The sequence below is a fragment of the Indicator indicator genome, chromosome 22 (genome assembly GCF_027791375.1).
Source record: "Indicator indicator isolate 239-I01 chromosome 22, UM_Iind_1.1, whole genome shotgun sequence".
In the NCBI taxonomy this organism is placed as follows: domain Eukaryota; kingdom Metazoa; phylum Chordata; class Aves; order Piciformes; family Indicatoridae; genus Indicator; species Indicator indicator.
The window spans coordinates 11,195,260-11,215,107 of NC_072031.1; the positions used below are offsets into that span (position 1 = coordinate 11,195,260).

The 19,848-nt window shown below is 40.9% G+C and overlaps 1 protein-coding gene across 1 annotated transcript in view; it reads right to left on the reverse strand.

The window, feature by feature from the left end:
- PRKAR1B (protein kinase cAMP-dependent type I regulatory subunit beta) overlaps positions 1 to 19,848 on the reverse strand; it is a 101,236-nt gene that overhangs the window by 36,538 nt on the left and 44,850 nt on the right. The window contains exons 4-5 of the mRNA XM_054391015.1: positions 5,822 to 5,883; positions 5,010 to 5,056 (exon numbers count right to left, since the gene is read on the reverse strand). Coding sequence (XP_054246990.1) covers positions 5,010 to 5,056; positions 5,822 to 5,883 — 109 coding nt within the window. The remainder of the gene's footprint in view (positions 1 to 5,009; positions 5,057 to 5,821; positions 5,884 to 19,848) is intronic.

A 19,848-nucleotide genomic window follows, 5' to 3' on the forward strand; every position in this document is an offset into this window, starting at 1 on the left:
AGTCAAAGTGCACTGATGGAACATTACAAAGCCTTTGTGCCCTTTAACAGAGAGTTCAGCTCTGTTATGAATCCCTTTAAAATAGATTTTGAAAAAGAAGTAGAAAGGAAAGTAGCTCTGTTTGTAAGGTGTGGGAAGTAAAGCTATTTTAGGCTCAGAACAGCTTATGAAAGCCAGTGTTATATGGCAGCAGCTCAGATGATCTTCTTTATCCTAAAAAATGCTGGGCTGAGGTTTTGGCTCAGACAGTTTTAGGCATTTGTGAACTCTCATCAAAGTGGTGAGTACATAAGTGAATGATTCCTAATTGTTACTTGACCTGCTGATCCCAGCTCCATAATAGCTGCAACCTTCTTTTGTGCAGGTGAAGAGGAATGTAGAACTGCGAGTGCCCAAATACAACCAAGCCACCAGGACCATCCACTTTTCACAGATCAAAAAGTCCTTTAGATTTCTACCACTTTCCATCACACACAGTATGAGCACTGCCATCTTTGTGGGCTTGCAAGTCACTCAGCTTGGCTCTTTTCATTAATTTTTAGGAGGCAAATGGGAAAAATCTCCTCTGAACAACAGCAGTCTCTTTCTTCATGGCTGCAATTCACATCGGCACTAACTTGCAAGAGAAAATGCAATGAGTCACACAATGCTCAGTGCAATAGGAATGCATCTTGGCCTCACTCATCTTCATGTTGCCCAGAGAAGCAGGAAGTGACCTTACCATGAGCAGTAATGCAGACATTTTACTTTGAAGGCAGGATATGAACACTTTCCTCTGAGCTTCATTGCAGTGAATGTACCTTCACTTTAATTTTGTATCGCTGATTCAAAGTTAACTTTTACCATCTGTCTTGCTGCCACTTTGAGATCTATGTGGACAACCTCATTTGTTCTAGGCTCTGCAACTTCTAGATCTTAAATCCCAATCCTTGGATGTGTCTGCAATAATGTGTGCTTTGTGTCTTATCAAGCCTTAATATTGGGTATGCTAAAACAACAACGAGGTTTATTTAATCTTGGAAAGAATAAGCACAGCCTAGACACAAAGGGTATTTATATGTGGGTAGTTTTGTCAAGTAAAGCCAGTGCTTATCTGTAGTATGAATTTGCTTTGAGTATAAATATAAACATATAAACTTGGAGACAACCTTGAGCATCTTTAAAACTTCAAGCTGAAAAAACTCAACTTTAAAATGTTCTGTTTCAGATTTCAGAGAGCATCCTTCTCAAGACAGAAAGATCCTTACTGATGGAAGAATTCAAACCAAAAGCAACCTATGGAATCTAACCATAAAATAAAATCAACTTTAAAATCCAACTTTAAAATCTCACATAAACTACCACACCATTTCCATCTTTGCATATGCAAATCAGTTTGGATAAATGAGTAAGGGCTTCAAGAAGATTTGACCTACAAAAGACAATCTTACCTACTGCCCACAATTTTCGTCTATAGTTCCATGTATAGATTTGTACTGTAAGTACAGAACCTCATCAAGAAAAAAATACTGAAAAGTTTTCATTTTTATTTCACTGTGTGGCTGCTGTTGTCTTACAAGAAGAGAACTTGAGAATGACTGTAGAGAAAGTTGCTGTGACATTAAATAGAATAGGAAGTTCTTCAGTCTAAAAAAGAAATACATCTGTTTCAAAAGGGCAGTTGGCGGTGCTTTTTAAAGTAAAAAATGTGAGGTTATAAGATTAAAATAATAAACAGGAAGTCATTTTTATATTTGGAAAATATGGATTAGAGATTTTTGCAAGACACATACTTTAGCAGGTACTTTCAACATCTTTACTGGAAACTATAATTTAAGCTCTGCCAGCTAGTTTCTGGCAAGCGTTCCCATTTGTCTGCGCAGAAAAGCTTCCAGTAGCCAGCTGACCTCTAAGACTTCAAATCTCATGCCATCATCTACCTAGAATAAACTTTATCCATCTGCAGGGCTGGGTCATGAGTTAACAATTCTCCTCAGCCCTGAAGTGCTAAGGAGGAAGACTGTGATTGATAACTACAATGTCGCTTCCCATCCAAAACTAGCTTAGGTCGAATACCTGGTTTGTAGTATACAGTACATGAGAGAAAAGCTCCAGGTTCTCCAAAACCTACCTCTTCCTGATTTTCAAAAAGCTTCTTCCTACATGGGAAAATTTGTGCCCTTCTCCCTTGGCCTACAGTCCATGTTGAAGATGGTTGCCAAAGGAAAATTCATCGAGTCTTCTTTGTTTGTCCATAGTAATACCAAGAAGCAAATTGTACAGATATTTTACTCTGTGCTAACAAGGCTCGTTTATATCCAAAGAAAGTATAAGAGTTGTGGATAAAGTGTTACCACATTTTAAAATAATTTATTGTACTTCTCATTTGACTCAGTTCTTTTTAAAAGCCTTTGCTTTGCCCTTTGGGATGCCTGTAACAAAATTCTAACAGTAAATTAGTGTTAAATAGTGACATTTTCTAAACTCCAAACACCACACACTGTTTTTCTGGCTTTGGTGGTGGTTTCTATTTGATTTGGTTGCTTAGTTGATAGATTTTTTTTTCATTGTTTTTTCAGTTTTGCCATGACTTTATTCCAGGGGATGGGAACTTCATGATGGCAATTGTAACCTCCTTCGTCTTTGCATGTGTATGGGACTTATCAGTCATGGTGTTCTCAGAGTAAACTGCTCCTTGAATCCACCAGTCCTGGCATACCTGCCACTTCTGTGCAATCAGGGAGGCAATGAAGGCAGATAGCCTGGTCAGGGGTTAAAAGCCTTCATGCATATGCCAACACCAGCTGAACTAGGCAGAAAATGGCTTGAGGCTTTAAGTCTCGGGGTCAATTGTCTACTCTCCAAGTCTTTCTTTTTTTGTTGTTTTTTTTTTTTCTTGAAGAAAGATGGAAGCATGCCAAAAAAGTATCTGGCAAGGCTTAAATGAACTGCAGCTTGCTTACTAGCAGTCTGGATTTTCTTCAGACAATAAAGATTTTAGCACCGCTGCCCAGAAAGTGGAAGAACGTTTGTGGGGAACACTATATACAGTGTGATAATGCACACACATGGGGTCTGGGAGCTGCTGCCTTACACCAGAGTAAGTCACCCTGCACTAACTGCACCAGTACAGACTTTACTGTGTGAGGAAAATGAGCTCACTTCCCTGCAGCTTCCCAGCAAAGGCAGTTAATGTAGGTACCTTCTGTAGCTACTGGGGTGTAGTTGCAACTTACTCATGGATGAGATAATGTTTCTTATGCCTTCTACAGCATCTTGCAAAGGAATTCAATATGTGTTTGTTATAGGAAAAGTTTAGGAAAGAGGGAGCACTAAGCTGAAGAGATGGAGAGAGCAGTGGTAAGGTGCAGCTCTGATATAAGCCTAACATGATGTAGTAAAGATGTTTCTAAAGTAGATGCCAGGATATACCTGGGAAGAGAACCATGATGCAATCTTATCCAACAGAATACAGCAACTGGTATTCTAAACTAGTCCTTCTCAACATTTGCAGAGCTGTGGCCATACTGGCCATTAGTGCAACCACCAGTTAGAGAAAATGCACCTTGTGCAATGGTTTTACAAGCAGGCACAAAGCTGCCTAGGCCCTGGACATTTATTTTCCCCATTCTGTCACTGCTTCGAAAGAGCGGTGTGTGCATATGGAAGATTATCTTTCTGCAACGAATTGCAAGGCTTTTGCAGACTATTTTCTGATGTCATTCAGTCCCCCACAATCTCTGAAGAAAGCTTTCCTAAAGGTTTTGAGCGAGGACAAATTATTTTTAAAGTGGATTAATCTATAACTTCGATAGGTGCATTTGCCTATGTTTGTGGGTCTGATTCAAAGCCAGCGAACTCATTAAGCTCCATATCGGGCCCTAACCAATTACTTTAAAGCTAAATTTTAGCACTGTTCTATAAATACTACTCTTTTATTTTCTGGCCCTGTGGATGTGGCAATGTTTGCTATTGAGAGGTATGCCTGATAGGAACAGTGAGTCAGACGGATTTCCTGAGGAGCAACTTCCAGAGGCAGAGGCAGCGTGTGAGGTTTCTCAATTCCCAACAATACCAATTAGATGGTCTCCTGACACAAACAAACTGCTAAAAAAATAAAACAAACAAAAAAACCCAACCAAACCAAAACAACCAAAAACTTTCACTAAAATAACTGCATGCCTCCTGCCTGGATTTAAAATGAATCACTTCTTTAAATACGCCAAATGAAACTCATCAGGGCATCTGAAGAGCAACACTGCTAATAGGCAAGCTGGATAGATAAGACCTGTCACATGAGGAACTCATAGTGAAACTGCAAAAAAGGTGCATTTCATACAGGACAAAACTGATAGGAGGTGACTGGACTAGGATTTGGAAGGGAGGTTCAGAAAGAAGCTTCTTTTCAAAGACTTGCTGATTAAACCACTGCATACTCCTATACACATTCTGTGGTCTAACAGATCACTTTGCACTTATATTAATCCTTGCTTTTTTAATATGCTGCATTGTTTGTATATTTGGACCTAATTTTAAAAGCAAATTAAGGTTTCTAAGATGAAACTCACTGCCTGGGGCTGTATCTCAATTTGAAAAAAAAAAAAAACAGGAAAAAAAAAAACAACAAACCCCAACACATGAGCTAAGCTAACTGATTAAAGAAAATATTTTCCTTATGGTTGATCTGAACCCTCAGGTGCATTCCAGCATGGTGGCCTGCTCTGCCAAAGACTGAACACCTCCAGGTGTGGTTAGGGTTCTGAAGATAATGTCATTTACTTGGTTTTGATACCATACTTCCCTGCTTGCAGAGGACAAATAAGCTAGGATGTAAAACATGCCAATTTTTAAATTACACACAAATGACTTAACACAACAAAAGCAAAGTAATGAGACCAATCCTGTGAAATCTGCTTCAGGAAGAAAGGAGGCAGAACCACAGCACGTGGCTGGCTCAAGCTGTGTTGCCAGAGCATACAATTTTATTATGTAGCTTCCAAATAAATATTCTACTGTAAGAGTGCACTTACATCCACCTCGCCTTGGTCAATCACATAGAAGTTGTCTCCTTCATCACCTGGAAGCAAAAGACAAAAGGTGATTGTTTCCTGAAGGTCTGATAAACCACTCAATAGTTTCCTGTCTCCACATTTAATCCTGTACATATTTGCACAGGTTTGTACACCAGATTACTTACAGAGAGATTCATTTTCTGCAACATCTTTTGCCTTCATAAATCAAAATATAGCCATGATTTCTTCCTATTAATATCTTTCAATTGCCTTAATTTATCTCATTTGATTGATTCAACACTTCATTCAGTGTAAACACACAAGAGGCTTTAATACAGCCTGAGGCTAATGAAGTCCTCCACCACAGGCTGCAGGCACGCAGGTAAGCTGCCAAGTGTGATAACTACGATACAGCACAATGAGGTGTTGAATATTCCCAACAACCATAAAAATATTTTCCATCTCTAATTACTCTCAGCTAGCCTGTACCACCCTTATGCATTCTGAGCTGTGGTTTACTTCCTGACTGTCTTCAGTTGAGGAATGAACATTTTAATTTGAAGTGCAATGCATCTACATTTAACTACATTTAACTTTATCTAGGTAGTACTTTGAAACCCTGGAGATCTACCGGCATGGTTTGGTAGGAGACCTCTGCACACATAGCAACAGCTCTGCATCCATGAACTTATGATACAGCTGCACACTCAGATGCTTTTGGAATATGGTTACTCTTCCTGTTACGCATAGAGAGTGAAGTCTCAAAGGGAGAGATGTGAATTGTACCATCTTAGCAAACATACAAAGGGAAAAAGGAGAGGAAGATTTACCCTGTTGTATGACTGTCTCTCCTGCGATGTGTGTGACGGGGAACATGGCATCGAATATGTCACTTGAAAAAAACAAACAAAGGAAACATTTATTAATGGATCAGACCTGTTTCTTGTCCAGCCAGAAGACCTACCTTTATAATTTTCATTTAGCCCTCATTAACAGATTTGGCAGGAAAAAAAAAAAAACCTAAAGGAGAATGTTAGTTATAAGTGGAAAATGAGCCTCTGCTTGGAAGGAAATCAAAATATCCAGTCAGGCACAAGCCGTGGTTTCAAACTAAGTGAGACCATGATTTGGTGCATACTATTTTGAAAGAGCTCCTGAATTATATGCATATAGGCCACTTCTTATAGCACTGCACAAACCAGCCAGCCTGAGCATTTTATTGTCTAAGCAGACAGACTTCACATTGCCAGCTGTGATCAGTATGTGTCGCAGCAGTAATTGCTAGATGCCTAAACGGGAGCTCTCCTCTTCTGAACATCTGGCCTCACATTTACAAGCAAAATCTGTTCCACAATACGGAGCACATTTAGAGAGGTAGGTGTCTCTAAGTGAATATAGCACAAGAACTGGCAAGAGATTGCACTCACAGGGCAGAAGAGACCAAACTCGGAAAGTCTTGGTGAGTTACTTGTGAGAAGGGAATTTGACCAATGCTAGGGAAACACTGAAGCTGCAGAAGAGCCTCGTGCTCATTAATCACCGCTCTGCTACACACCTTACTGTGGTCTCCAGCATACTGTCACATATCCTTAAAAGGCCAGGCAGAGCAGTAAGGAGGGGAATGCACCCTGCACCAAAACTTTGGGCAACTTGCCCAAATCCAGTCCTTTGTTTATTGAGGGAGACAGCAGGCTCTGTGGAGCCAGGGCTTCCTTTCCCCACATCAGATTTTGGGGAACTTATTTTGAGAACCATGAATCGCACTGAGTTGGGCGCTCCCCACCTCTCTTCCCCTTCCTATGCATCAGACTCAAGGGCTAAAGGAAACAGCTCCCCAACACAAACAAAAGGCAGCAAGGAGGAATTGTTAACTAGTCTCTTCTCTGGTCTGGTCTAGAAATGATCCAGGAACCACTTGCAACAAGTGGGGAGATGAAACATGTCAGCCTGGAACAGAGCAAAGCCCTCACAATAATAATGGAGTGTGAAGAGGGAAGAAACCTAAAATTTTCATCAAAATGCCCAGAAGATCTGCACACAAACCCATGCTACATTTCAATGCCTTATATGGGAAATGCATACTGTAAAATCCCATTATTAGCTTATTTCCTGTTCAACTGTTCCAGAATTTATTCAGGCTGAGTTCTAGGAAATGTTTCACTCCTCAGATCAAATTGGTCATGTCTTTCCTCTTCAGCAGCCAGAATGGTTTTGTTCAGTATCACAGCTCTGTGTCAGCACCACTTACAGGAGAACTGGGAGATTTTGAACTAGGCACCTCCCACTGCTCCACAGTACCTGCAAGGGATGTTTAGCCCTATAATAGAATTATATATTTTACCCTTTACCGTTGTTTCATGAGGCCCACCCTGTGCTATTCCTACTCACAGTCAGGAAATATTTCCACCATGGATAAAAAGCCTGCTCAGAAGCTCTAAGGAGAAACCTTTCTCATCTCATTCTAGGCACCAACACAAGGACCTATAATAAATTATTCTGAAAAGTCCACAGACTGTATTCTTAAACCCACTAAATTCATTTTAATGATCTTAAATTGGTTCAGCATTTCTCCAGTTCAAGGGACTTCTCTGTTGGCAGAAAGCATCCATCTGCTGCAGGCTGTGGAGCTGCTCCCTGTGCCAACTCTCGGTGGCCTCCGCCTAAAAGAAATGGGAGGTGAGGTTCAGATGGGATGGGGGAAACTACTGTGGTAGTAGGTGCCAAATTGGAACAGCCACTGAGGGACCTTATGTTGATGAGGCAAGTCAAGCTGTTCTTCAGTAGCTCTGAGACCTGGAAATTCAGTATGACAGAGGCTCATTTGCCTCCCTGTGGTTTCCCCTTGGCTGCGCCTGGGCACCTCACTGAGCTCAAAGGACAGTCCTGCAGCCTGCAGAAGATTTAGTGGAGGAAAAGGCACTCTGCATGGCAGAAGAGAAAGTCTCCAATGTGATACATCCAAAAATAGGCACAGCACTGTGAATATCAATAACCAAACCAAAATGTGATTGTTTGGACCAACCTGGAAACTTTTTTTTAAAATAGAAATACAGAGGAAATAGCTACCCACAGTTTCAACCTTTGGTCTTTCTTTTAAGGCTGTATTTTATTTATAACTTAACAATTGGCTGTACAAACAGTGCCAAATAAATTATGCATAGCACTGCACCCTCCAAAATCTTCCACATTTCGTTTCTACAACATCTTTTTGGTTTTATCCAAAAAATCCTCTTTAAAAAGTCATGGAATAAAACTTTCAGCTGATGGTGCAATGAACCCAAAGTCTATTAGCAGCAATAGCATTTTACACTAACACTCTGCTGTGTAGCAGAATATTAGTGTAAATATTCTAGCACCTCATATATGATGTGTTTCAGCGAAGTGCTAATCTTATGAGACCAAGACTTGGATTTTTAAAGAGGCCTTTGAAGGACATGTCATCAACCATTAGTCTAAAATACCTCTGAATATACAGACACATAAGGTTCCCAAAGTCATAGTGATGCTGATTTACATCTCCAAAGTGAAACAAGGACCTGTCTTTGATAGATAAATAAAAGTGACCAATAATATGATGACTGTCACTGGAAACACATCATCATGTTTCTTTTCTACTAGGGAACTATTGTTCTTAATTGATATGGCTAGGCCAAGACCTCTCACAGTGGTTCATGAGCATGTTTCTGCTTTTGGATGCTCAATTTGAGATTCATTAAACAGAGTCAGATCTCAGATGATATGGATCAGCAGGCAGCCTCAATGCTTCTCAACCTACAGGTCTGGCAGCCAAGAACTGGGTCATTCAGAAAACCACCAAAATCCACCCTTCTGGAAATTAACATCTCCTAAAGTATCAAATGCTTAAAGTTCCCGTATGAAATCTGGCTCTTTTTTTTTAAATTCAATTTTGTGATTTAATTCAGATTCAATGATTTAATTCAGATCAAGTGTGAATCTGTTTGGAATTTTCTGTTACTGCCTTCATCCTCAGCGTCTGAAATAAACTCAGAAATTCCACAAGGATCAAAATACCAAAACACTTTGATAATTTGAAAAATTTGGTCCTGACCCAAGACAAAATCCCAAACTACAATAAAGAGACTTATTTTCCACCTCCCCCAAGAAACATCTGATGCTTCATATTCAGTTTCAGCCATGTGGCCTGGGTCTGTAATATGCAGAGAAAACAACTTTTAAATGCTGAATAAGAAGCAGAACTTGCTAAAGGCATAAACAACATGGCCAAAGTCAGAAATACAGCCTCTTGTTTTTGTGTACCATGTGCCTGTTTAGAAGACATCCAAAATCACTCTCTGACCATTACAGTGAAAAAAAAAAAGCAAACCCTTACAAATACAGTGCTGCAACCCTCTCTCTACCAAGCAAAGGGTGGAGCTACCTTCTCCTACAGCTCTGCAAGACCAGGTCCTTGTACTTCTTGGGTCTGAAGGTTTTGTTACATAATGGGGGTCAAACACATAAAGAAAAAGCCAGAAAATCAATAGTTAAGTCTTCTCCAAATGCTGAACTACCATGTTTTCATCCTCTCTCTGAGCTACCGCACCAAGAACACAGCAGCCTCTGTCTTCTGCCCCCACCCCAGCTACTTAACTGTTGACACCGACCATGCTAGCAATGCCGTGTGCTGAGCTGATATGGGAAAGGTTTGATTTTCTGCCAGGATTTTTATGATTGTGTTGTAAATGAGAACTGCTTGGAGGGATTTCCTTACTTTGCTGAAAATGTATTGTTTGCCCTGTTTCCAGATGACTTAATTCAGGTGATGGAAGAAGAAAACAGGGCACCAGTTGTGATATTTCAGCTGTTGTTTCATGAGACTGCGACCAAGAGAGATGCACTCCACCCAGTGTGTCCAGGGCTTAGCATCAGTAGTTGGAGGGCTCTCTCCCACACTCTCCACAGATAAAACTTCTGACAGGCTTTCCAATTTTTTCACAGCTTCCCTGCCTACTTCCATAGGATCTGTATCTGGTTACCCAGGCACCTAGGAGTCAAACACCTTCCAGTCAGTTCCAAATTGCACCAATCAGAAGGTATCAAGGGCAGTTTTTGGCTTGGAACTGTAGTTGCTGGTGAAAAAATTTGGATCTAAAGGGAGAAGTTAGCAGGACATTACTAATGTTTTCCTGGGGAATTTCTGCATGTTTAATTGTTCATAACTTTTTGACAACAAATTACAACAAAAGATTGGGAGCAGCACGGAGCATTCAGAGAGCAGTCAACCAGTCCAACAAAGTGAAACCAAGAAATGTGTTTAGACATGAAATCTCTATCTATTCAATCAAAAAATACCATCTGTCTTCTTAGGGAATATCAAAATCTAAAAAGCTTTTTTCAAAAGGTCAAAGATATCAAAGGCTTCCGGCAAGTTTTAACACATAAAGTGTCTTCCATGAGTGTACAGAAGAATTGCAAACAACCACAATCAGACCTGGAATCACAGAGGCTGATCCCTTGCTGTCTGTCATCTCTAATGGCTTCTGGCCACCTGTCCAGGTTGAGACAATTCCCTCATCATGCAAAGAAGGAGAACTTCCACTTGGAATCAATGAGACTGTAGCTATTTAGACCAGAAATGAGTCTGTCACAGTGATTGCAAAATAAATGTGATTAAATGCTTTGCTGATTTAGCTCAGTAGCGTTTTATAGACCCTGTTTGCCAAGATGCAAATGGCTGTGCTGTGAAGAAGGCAGCAGAGAGGGCAGGGCCAAGGTTTTCGCTTTCTCATGAGAAAAAGGGAGTGATAAAAATAAATCACCTCATCTGCTTTTACACCAAGGCTGCTTGGAGTTGATGTAGAATATGAGATAGAAAAAAAAATAAATTAATGTGCAGTGTAAGTAACACAGCACTGGCAATGGGCAACTGAGAAGAAGCTTGTTAAAACAAAGCCAGAAGGAGGATTCCAAGCACTTTCAGAACCAGACCATGGCAATGGCCAAAATAGGGAAACTATGTAAGACAATTTATCAGTTTCACAATCAGATTTCTTTCCAGCCCTTGCTGTGCTGAATGCATTGCAGGAAAGGAAAAATGGAAGAGACAAAATGTATACGTGCTAGGCAAAAATGGAAAATCCTAGTTATACCTGCAGGTTATAATTTGTCAAGAGTTCAATAAGAACAATTTCATTGTGCAGGCAGAGTCAGAAAGCCTTCAACGTGTGCACTCTGCAGGGTTTTTTCCTTCTTTTGCTATCTCTGTAGTAAAACAAAGCAAGCCCTGTATTGTTGAGAATAGCTTTAAAAGATATGTAGCTGCTCTGGAACAATTCAACAAAAGACACACAACATTTTCTCAGAGTGAGGCTGCCCTAGCTGGAGGATTCCAGCGTTTTAAACCTTTCCTACTTACATACCTTTAAAGTTTAGTAAACAGAGTTGATAGTAACTCCACCTTTCTTCAGCTGCAGCTCTTATATCTGGGCACTATTTTAAGATTTCTAAAGTCTGGGGCGGGGGGTCACTTCCCATGAATGTCTAAGATTTTCTTATGATTCATTTCCTGAGAAGATAAGAACTTTCTCCTGCCCTGTAAGGATGAAGAGCACAGAATTTCAACCAAGCTGGCTTCAGTTCCTCTCTGTGGAGTGAAAGAATAAAAGCAGTACTTTGCTATTTTACCACTGAATAAAATGCAAGGATTTATGCTATGTGAAAGTTTAAGCCTTTGATCCATACTGCTTGTTCCTAGGAATGCTGCAAGTCCTTGCTGATGGACAATACTAAAACCACTGAGAAACTATTATTATTTACTGACTACTGAGAGTAAAAGTAAAGCACCCAGGTAAAAGAAAAGATTTGGTTTTGGAGGTATTCCAAATTAACAGCCACAAGCTTACAATTGCCTCATCAACCACGTGGAACCACAGGCATGTACCTAAGGCAGACAGTCAGTACTGAAGCCTTAACAAAAACATTATCCATCTACTTCTGCCAATTTCTTTTCCTGTTAGGACAGCAAGAAATTAATGACAGCAGCAACATACAAACCTATTAACAACTGAGAATATTTAATTACTTCACTTTAATGGCCAATGTTTAGTTAAGAGAAGCATTAATTTTATTGTCATGACCCTGTAAGTCTTTGAAATGGGACATGAGAAGACATTCTCAATGGCAGGCTAACATTAGTGTCCATGTCTAATTCCACAATGTTTAGTAAGTCACAAATCCACTTACTGAACAGACCAGAAACAGAAAGAAATGAAAAATTGCTATCTAGTATTTTTGTGAAGTATTTCCATTTTTACTGGTTTATGAAGTCCTTTTACAGGTTCATGAATCATTACAACAAATGAACTGAATGCAACTTCATGAGCAGAGCATCAGTTCATTTCACAGACTCTATATATCTGCATGTCAATGGTTCACATCATCTTCCACATGTTAACAACAGCTTTCAAGAGAAAGTTCCTGCAGGGATCTTCAGCCGGAAAACCATCTGCTACAGCCTGTTCCAATAAGAGGCAAAAAAGAGGCCAAGGCTTATGGCTCAACTGTGAAGATGTCCAAACCCACACCCAACCCCATTGGCCTCTTTTCCTCTCATCCACCGCTCAGAAGCATCATTTCATTGATGCTGTAAGGCCTTGGTTGTACCTCACTTGTCCAAGAGGCACGGCTTGGTGGAAATGTAGCTCAGATCCAATTCTTTCTTTCATCTCTTCCTAACCTTTCACAGGGATGAGGGAGAAGACCCACATTTCCTTCACCTAACCCTGCAATCCAGAGCCATCAGCCCGTTTGCATAAGTCCTGTGACAAGGCACACAATGATGCTGGAAGGTAGAGGAGGTCATTACACAATGTGTATATTAACCCACATATCACAATGTCTGCCATGCCAGGCTGCAGCCACACAGCATCCCTTCTAGGCAGGCCCAGCTGAACACAGAGCAGCTCTCCATGGTCTTTTACAGCAGACCAATTTCATAGGTTTTCATAGTTTGGAGTTCAAGGACAACTGCAGACTGGGCTGTGTCAACAAGGGTGTAGCCAGTGGGTTGAAGGAATTTATTGCATCACTCTCTTCAACCCTTGTAAGACAGCCTGGATTACCATGTCCAGTTTTGGTCTCCCCCACACATAAATGACACTGATAAACTAGAGTGAGTCCACAGTGTTCACCAAAACAGTCCAGAGCCTGGAGCACACAGCAGATGAAGAGAAGGTTTGAGAACTGTGTGTATTCTCCTATGAAAAGACCATCAAGGAGATCTTGTTGCTGTCTATAAGTGCTTAACGGGAGAGCCTAGAGAAGACAGAGCCCAACCTAGAGGCATGCAGCAGAGGGATGTGAAGGCAACAGAAACAAGAAGGAAGAGTGGAAATTACCACATGATATAAAAAAAGAAGTTCACTATGAGGGTGATCAAACACCAGAAGAGGGTACCAGGGAAGGGGATAGTTTCCAATCTCAACTGGGCACAGCTCCTGGATAGAGCAATCAACTCTGACCCGACCTACTTTGAGCAGGAGGTTGGAGTAGGGATGTCTGGAAACCCCTTCCACCTGCTGGGAGCCCTGGATTTGGCACTGAGCTTCTCCCAGGGGAAGAGATGAGGTGGTCCTGCCCTCAGCCGCAGACACGGGGGAGGCAGGGGAGCATGAGTCAGGAGGCCAGCTGGAGGAAATCCCATGCATAATGCATGGAAAATTTGCTTTCTCTGTCCTGATGTAGGAATAGCTGCATGTCCCAGCAGGAATAACTGCAATAAGCCTGCATCCTGACTTCACATCACTAATACCAGCCCTCATCAGCAAAGTCTGTACATATCTGGAGGTCTTGATTAGAAACTGGGTAGCATGATTTTGGGGAATTAAAGCCAGTTTGCTGAAACTGAATATTCCTGTGGAAAACAGCTGATGTCATTTCCCATTTAAAATGTTTTCTAAGTTTCCAAACTGTCTAAAATGTCCTGCCGTGGTTATCTTCAGAGCATCCACTTTTCACTATGAAATTACATCAAAATTGAGTTTCTGTAGTAAAAGGTTAAAAGCAAATTAAAGCAGTGTTGGAAAAGGTATTTCAGCCAAACTCCATCTTATTTGTTTGCTTGTTTTCTGTGTGTGAGCACTCTCAAAATTTTCATCGTGAGGGGGAGGAAATATTAAATGCCAAAAGAAAAAACAACCAACCAAATAAAAACCCCAAAACCCAGAGAAACTGGGGTCAATAAAACACACTTCCTACTTGGTTGTGATGTACAAATAGACATATATGCACATATAAAGAAACAGACAGACCACAATGTACAGCCTTCTTTCTGGTTTAGTAGGTACAACACAGTGATTAGGAACTCTTTCCTTAGCCAGCAGATACTGGATACTAAATGTAAAGACAGAGATATTTAGGGAGGTTCTACACTATAAGAACACAGCACAGCAAAAATATTCTTCTGAAGCTTTTACTTTGAGAAAGCTTCAAATATATCATTATTAGAAGCACAGGAGGGCACTGTAATAAAGTCAAAGGCATTATTTGTATGTGTTGGCACTGTAGAAGTGAGCTGGGGGAAAACTTAGCACCGTGACAAACCATGCACCTCTGACAAAGAGGGCCAAGTTCACCCCTGGTGGCACTGAAATGAGATTGGTGTATTTGAGCTGACTAAAGGATGACCCTTGAAGTCACTGATGGGTATATATGATTTACATTTGCTGCATAATTAATAACTTGTCTTTCTTGAGCATTCTAGAAAAGCAACAACAGATACCATGCTGCAAAATAATAAATTCATAGCTGAAAAAAAAAATTGCTTCTAGTGGGACAGAAATGCAGCACCATCAGAATAAATACCAACCCCCAAATAAATCTCTATTGTTATTAATATGAAGCAAATTCCAGCAATGATAAAGGGTGACCATAACAAAGTTCCCATATTTGAACAATTTATTCCTTCTGGTACTTTTAAATCTCTCCACTCTTTAATTCCAAGCTCCCTCTTCTGGGCTATCCCAATGAAGCTAGAGAGTCACTATGCACTGCTCCTCATCCTTACTTTAGTATTCAGGTAAGACAGCTAAAGATCACTCATCAGCATGGCCCAATTTCATGGTTACTACAGCTGAACTTCTTTGAAAATACATTAGTATATGCTGAGATTTAAAGAGCTCCCAGAGGTTTGCAGTTATAAATGCACTATTATGTGACCTCTTGGAGTAGATGATGGAGATGTCCCTCAGCATAGGGACACAGCACATTATGTCCCTAGGGGTATCACTATATAGGGATATAGGACATTATATTAAATAATGAACTCTGATAAATTGTGTTTCACATGTACATAAATCAGTATGAAGAGAAACATACTAAGTGCATTACCTTTTGCTCCACATTTTATGATCAAGAGAAAATACCTCCCCCACTACAGTAATAGCAGGTTTTGTTTTGCCTTTGAGATTGAGATGGAGGACATTTTTTTTTTTAATGAAAAAGAAATGATACATATTTCTGTTTTCTTGTATCCCTATGATACAAGCAAACTGTTGACAGAAAATAATTCATTCCAATACTTCATCCAATTTTCCTATTCACAGCATGCCTACAAAACAAAGTGTTGTGGTTGTAGAAACTTGGGCGTGAAGACAATATTCATCTGTTTTCATTATTTTCCTTTGTTTTACTTTTTTATTTCTCTTTTTTCTTATTTGCAATTCTACCAGTTTTCTAGAAATATGGGAAAATTAAATGTATCTGATAATTCTGATTGTTCCTTCAAATCATACACTTACTGCTCCTATGCACTGTTTTTATGACTGCAGCCTCAAGGCCCTAGAAGAAAGGCTCAAGTGCCACAAGGCCAGCACCTATGCCTGGCAACTATATCAGCAGAAAAAATAGATGATCATCAATGGCACAGAGTCAACGTGGTGTCCCCCAGGGATCAGTACTGGGTCCAGTTTTGTTCAATATCTTTATCAACGACCTGGCTGAGGGGATTGAGAGTACCCTCAGTAAGTTCCTGATAATACAAAACTGGGGGGGTTGGCTGACACCCCTCAGGCTGTGCAGCATCCAACGTGACCTGGACAGGCTGAGAGCTGGGTGCAGGCAAACCTCATGATGTTTAATAAGGACAAGTGCAGGGTCCTGCATCTGGGGAGGAATAACAGGCACCAGGACAGGTTAGAGGCTGCCCTGCTGGAAAGCAGCTCCTCAGGGAAAGACCTTGGAGTGCTGGTGGACAGCAAGTTCTCCATGGAACAACAATGTGCTCTTGTGGCCAAGAGAGCCAATGGGATCCTGGGATGCATCCTGAATGGTGTGTGCAGCAGGGCTAGGGAAGTTCTTCTACCTCTCTACTCTGCCCTGCTGAGACCACACCTGCAATCCTGTGTCCAGTTTTGGGCTCCCCAGTTCAAAAGAGACAGAGACCTGCTGGAGAGAGTCCAAGGGAGAGCCAGGGGTATGATTAGGGGACTTAAGCATCTCCCCTATGAAGAGAGACTGAGATCCCTGGGGCTGTTTAGTCTTGAGAAGACTGAGAGGGGATCTAATCAATGTCTATAAATATGTGAGGGGTGGGTGTTGAGTGGGGGGGGGCCAGGCTCTTTTTGGTGGTTCACAGTGATAAGCAACAATGGGTTCAAACTAGAAGATAGAAAATTTCACCTCGACATGAGGAGAAACTTCTTTACAGTGAGGGTGACAGAGCCCTGGAACAGGCTACCCAGGGGGGTTGTGGAGTCTTCTTCTCTGGAGACTTTCCAAACCCACCTGAATGCATTCCTGTGCAGACTACCCTAAGTGATCCTGCTCTGGCAGGGGGGTTGGACCTGATGATCTCTTGAGGTCCCTTCCAACCTCTGCTATACTGTGAGACTGTGATAAAAGATAAGAAAAAATAGATAAAAGTTAAGAATTATCCTTTCCTTTCTGTGCCTGGTGGCCTTTGCCATTGACAAAAATAAATCAGGATGCTGCAAGAATGCTGAAGATGCTAATGCTGAAGAATGACACGACGCTGAAGGGCGCCAAGGCACTCGATGGAAATGCAGTCAGAGGGGTTATTTATCACATTCATACAAAAGAGTTTTGTACATCAGGAAAGTGCTAGGGTAACTGTGGCATGTATCACTACGTAGAGCCACTGGAACAGCTCGGAAGTAATTAGAGGCTGAAACCAAGTCTCTGCAGAGCTGTAGTTCCCGAGTCACTCAGCGGCGTCCCTGCTGCGAGTCGGGGGGAATGCACGCTGCAACTCATCAAGTAGTGTTTGACATGCGTCTCCTCTGGCTGACAAGCACATAACACACGGCTGCAACCATCTCCCACATCTTGCTTAATTAATTTCTACCCTTGTTGTGTGCTCCCACACCTGGAGATATCAAACAGCTGCGTACAATAAAAACGTTTTAACCTGTGTTAGTGGATAGGATTCAATTGAGTTTATAATTAGATCGGTAAATGAAATCGTCATAAAATAGCTGATAACAGTTCCCTAGAATGAGTCAGAATTACCTTTTTTTCTTTTCAGGTGTGTAAATCTAGTGTTAAATAGCTGATGAATAAAATTGAGAGCTGACACAAAACCACATGTCCACAAGCACTTGCTTTCCTATTTGCATATCTATTATAGCTCACAGACATGTGCAAACTCATACGCCCACACGTTTTCCTTCTGTTTTCCCTAAGTTTATCATTACTCCCCTTCATCTCTGATTCACAGCACTTCTGAGATAGAATCTTTTACAATAAAACGAGCCAGAGAGAAAATTTCCTGAGACAATAAATACTTCTTTTGCAGGAGCTTTTTAGTGAACTATCGCAATGAAGCTGCTTCATTGCCTTACAGCTCCGCTCTAGCTCAAAGAAGGAGAAAACCAAGATAGATCAGATCAGATGATACATACTTTTTTTTCTTAAGTGATCTGTACTTGCAGGGTCTGAAGGAGAGGGAGCTTTTAAGCACAAATTGCTGTTTAAATCTATAGGTGCACAGAGACCTAAGGGTGCACTTTCTTCGAACCTTTCTTCAAATAAACTTTGACGCTGTTGCATTACTTTGTTCCGTCTTTCTTAGTAATTTTCTTTCCAAGTCTTCACCAACCACTAAAGTGTACCTCAAAGGCATCCTGAAGACACCCAGCAGTATTAGCAGCAGCAACACCTGCTACTTCAAACCTCACAGGCACTAATTCCCCAGCAGTCTGCTGTGTTTCAGGAGAAAAAAAAAGAGCAACCAAAAACCCATGGCACTAATCTCTTTCTTGTGCATTCTGCTGCATACATGAAGAAAATCAAGAGTGCTCAACGTTCATTTCTGCAGTGTAACGTGCACAGGTCTGCTTTTATCTTTCCATGGTGATAGCGAATCTGGAAATCTCAGCTATGCTAGGCTTTCATTAGCATTGCTGGGATGGGAGGAGGGGGGGGAAAGCAGTGTTGTATATGCCTTCCTGCATATCTGCAGTACATTTTTTAAATGCCTGGTTGAAAGGGAACATGAAGAATTCGTCCGGCAGGCTGGTGGATCAGTAGTAACGCAGACGTTTGCAGTCGCTCTTAGTTCCAAACCTTCAAACACCTTTTGCTTGGCTCTGCCTAGCTCTGTGTTTGCCTTCAAGCCAGTATTATTTTTAAGCAATCTCTCAGCAGGAAGAATTTTATTTTGTAGCATTAAATAAACCAGGACAAACTCAGCCCTGAAACAAATTGCAAAAATAAAACCCTTGCAGAAGTACATTATCACACAACTCATGTTGCTTCCTCCCAACTCAATAACCCTCCCGGTTCACAGATTTCTGTTTAATTTGGCCTCTGGCATGACAGAAAGGAATTTTTTTGCCCATTTACACAACTCTATGAATCAAACACTGACAACAGTAAGCTGCTCTTCAGTCTGACTTAGAGGCATGCACCAAAATCAAGCCAAGTGCTGTACTTGCTCTATCAGGTCTCTCACATAAACCAGCTACGATATGGCCTGTAGCACACATATCCCTCTGGAAAAAAAAAAGGAAAAAAAGAAAGAAAAAGAAAAACTTCATGGCTCCTTCTCTTGAAGGCTTGATGTATCAGCAGGTAGAATTGCTGTGAGACTTGAATCCTGGCTGGCTACGCTGCTGTGAACTGCTCCAATACCAACACCTTAAAATACTCTGTAAGCTGAGAAGCGATTTCGGTTAAGTTTGAAAAACAGTTTAAAAAAAACAGAAGATTTTTTCCCTGTTTAAAAAACATTATCTCCACTGGTAGAAATGTATTTTGAATGTAGGGCAAGCAGGCTTTATCTGTGTTGATACGAAATTCCAAAATACAAAAATGAAATGAAGCAGAAATTTCTATACTAAAGCCCACTTAAAAATAAATCCAATTAAAGGGAATAAACAGGACAAGAGAACAACTAATTCCTTGTCTTTGCTTCTCTTCAAGGAATATTCATATAAATCCTTGGTCTGACATTTATGCTGTTTCATGTGACAGGGATCAGAATTCTCCATAGCACCACATTTCAAAGCCATTTACCCCAGCAGCACCTTTATAAGGAATAATAGAAACCTCTCCACAGTCACAGAACATTTTCTGCAGGCTCACAGAGGGTTTAACCCTGCAAGCTTTTATCCCTGTGAACAGTCTGCACTCACACTTGAAATAAAAGGAGTAGTTTAATGAAAAGGGGGTGGCAGAATCAGGGATCTGGGGTGAGAACATCCTGGGATGAGGAACATCTCTCTTACCTGGTGGAGTGGTTTGTAATCACAAGCATTATAAATGTGCTTTGTAATGCAGTAATAGTAACAAGGAACATTTTGAACTCAGTACCTGAATTAGGTAACTGTCCTGGATCCTTCAGGCTGCTTTATGTCAGAGAGGTTTCACAACCTGTGGA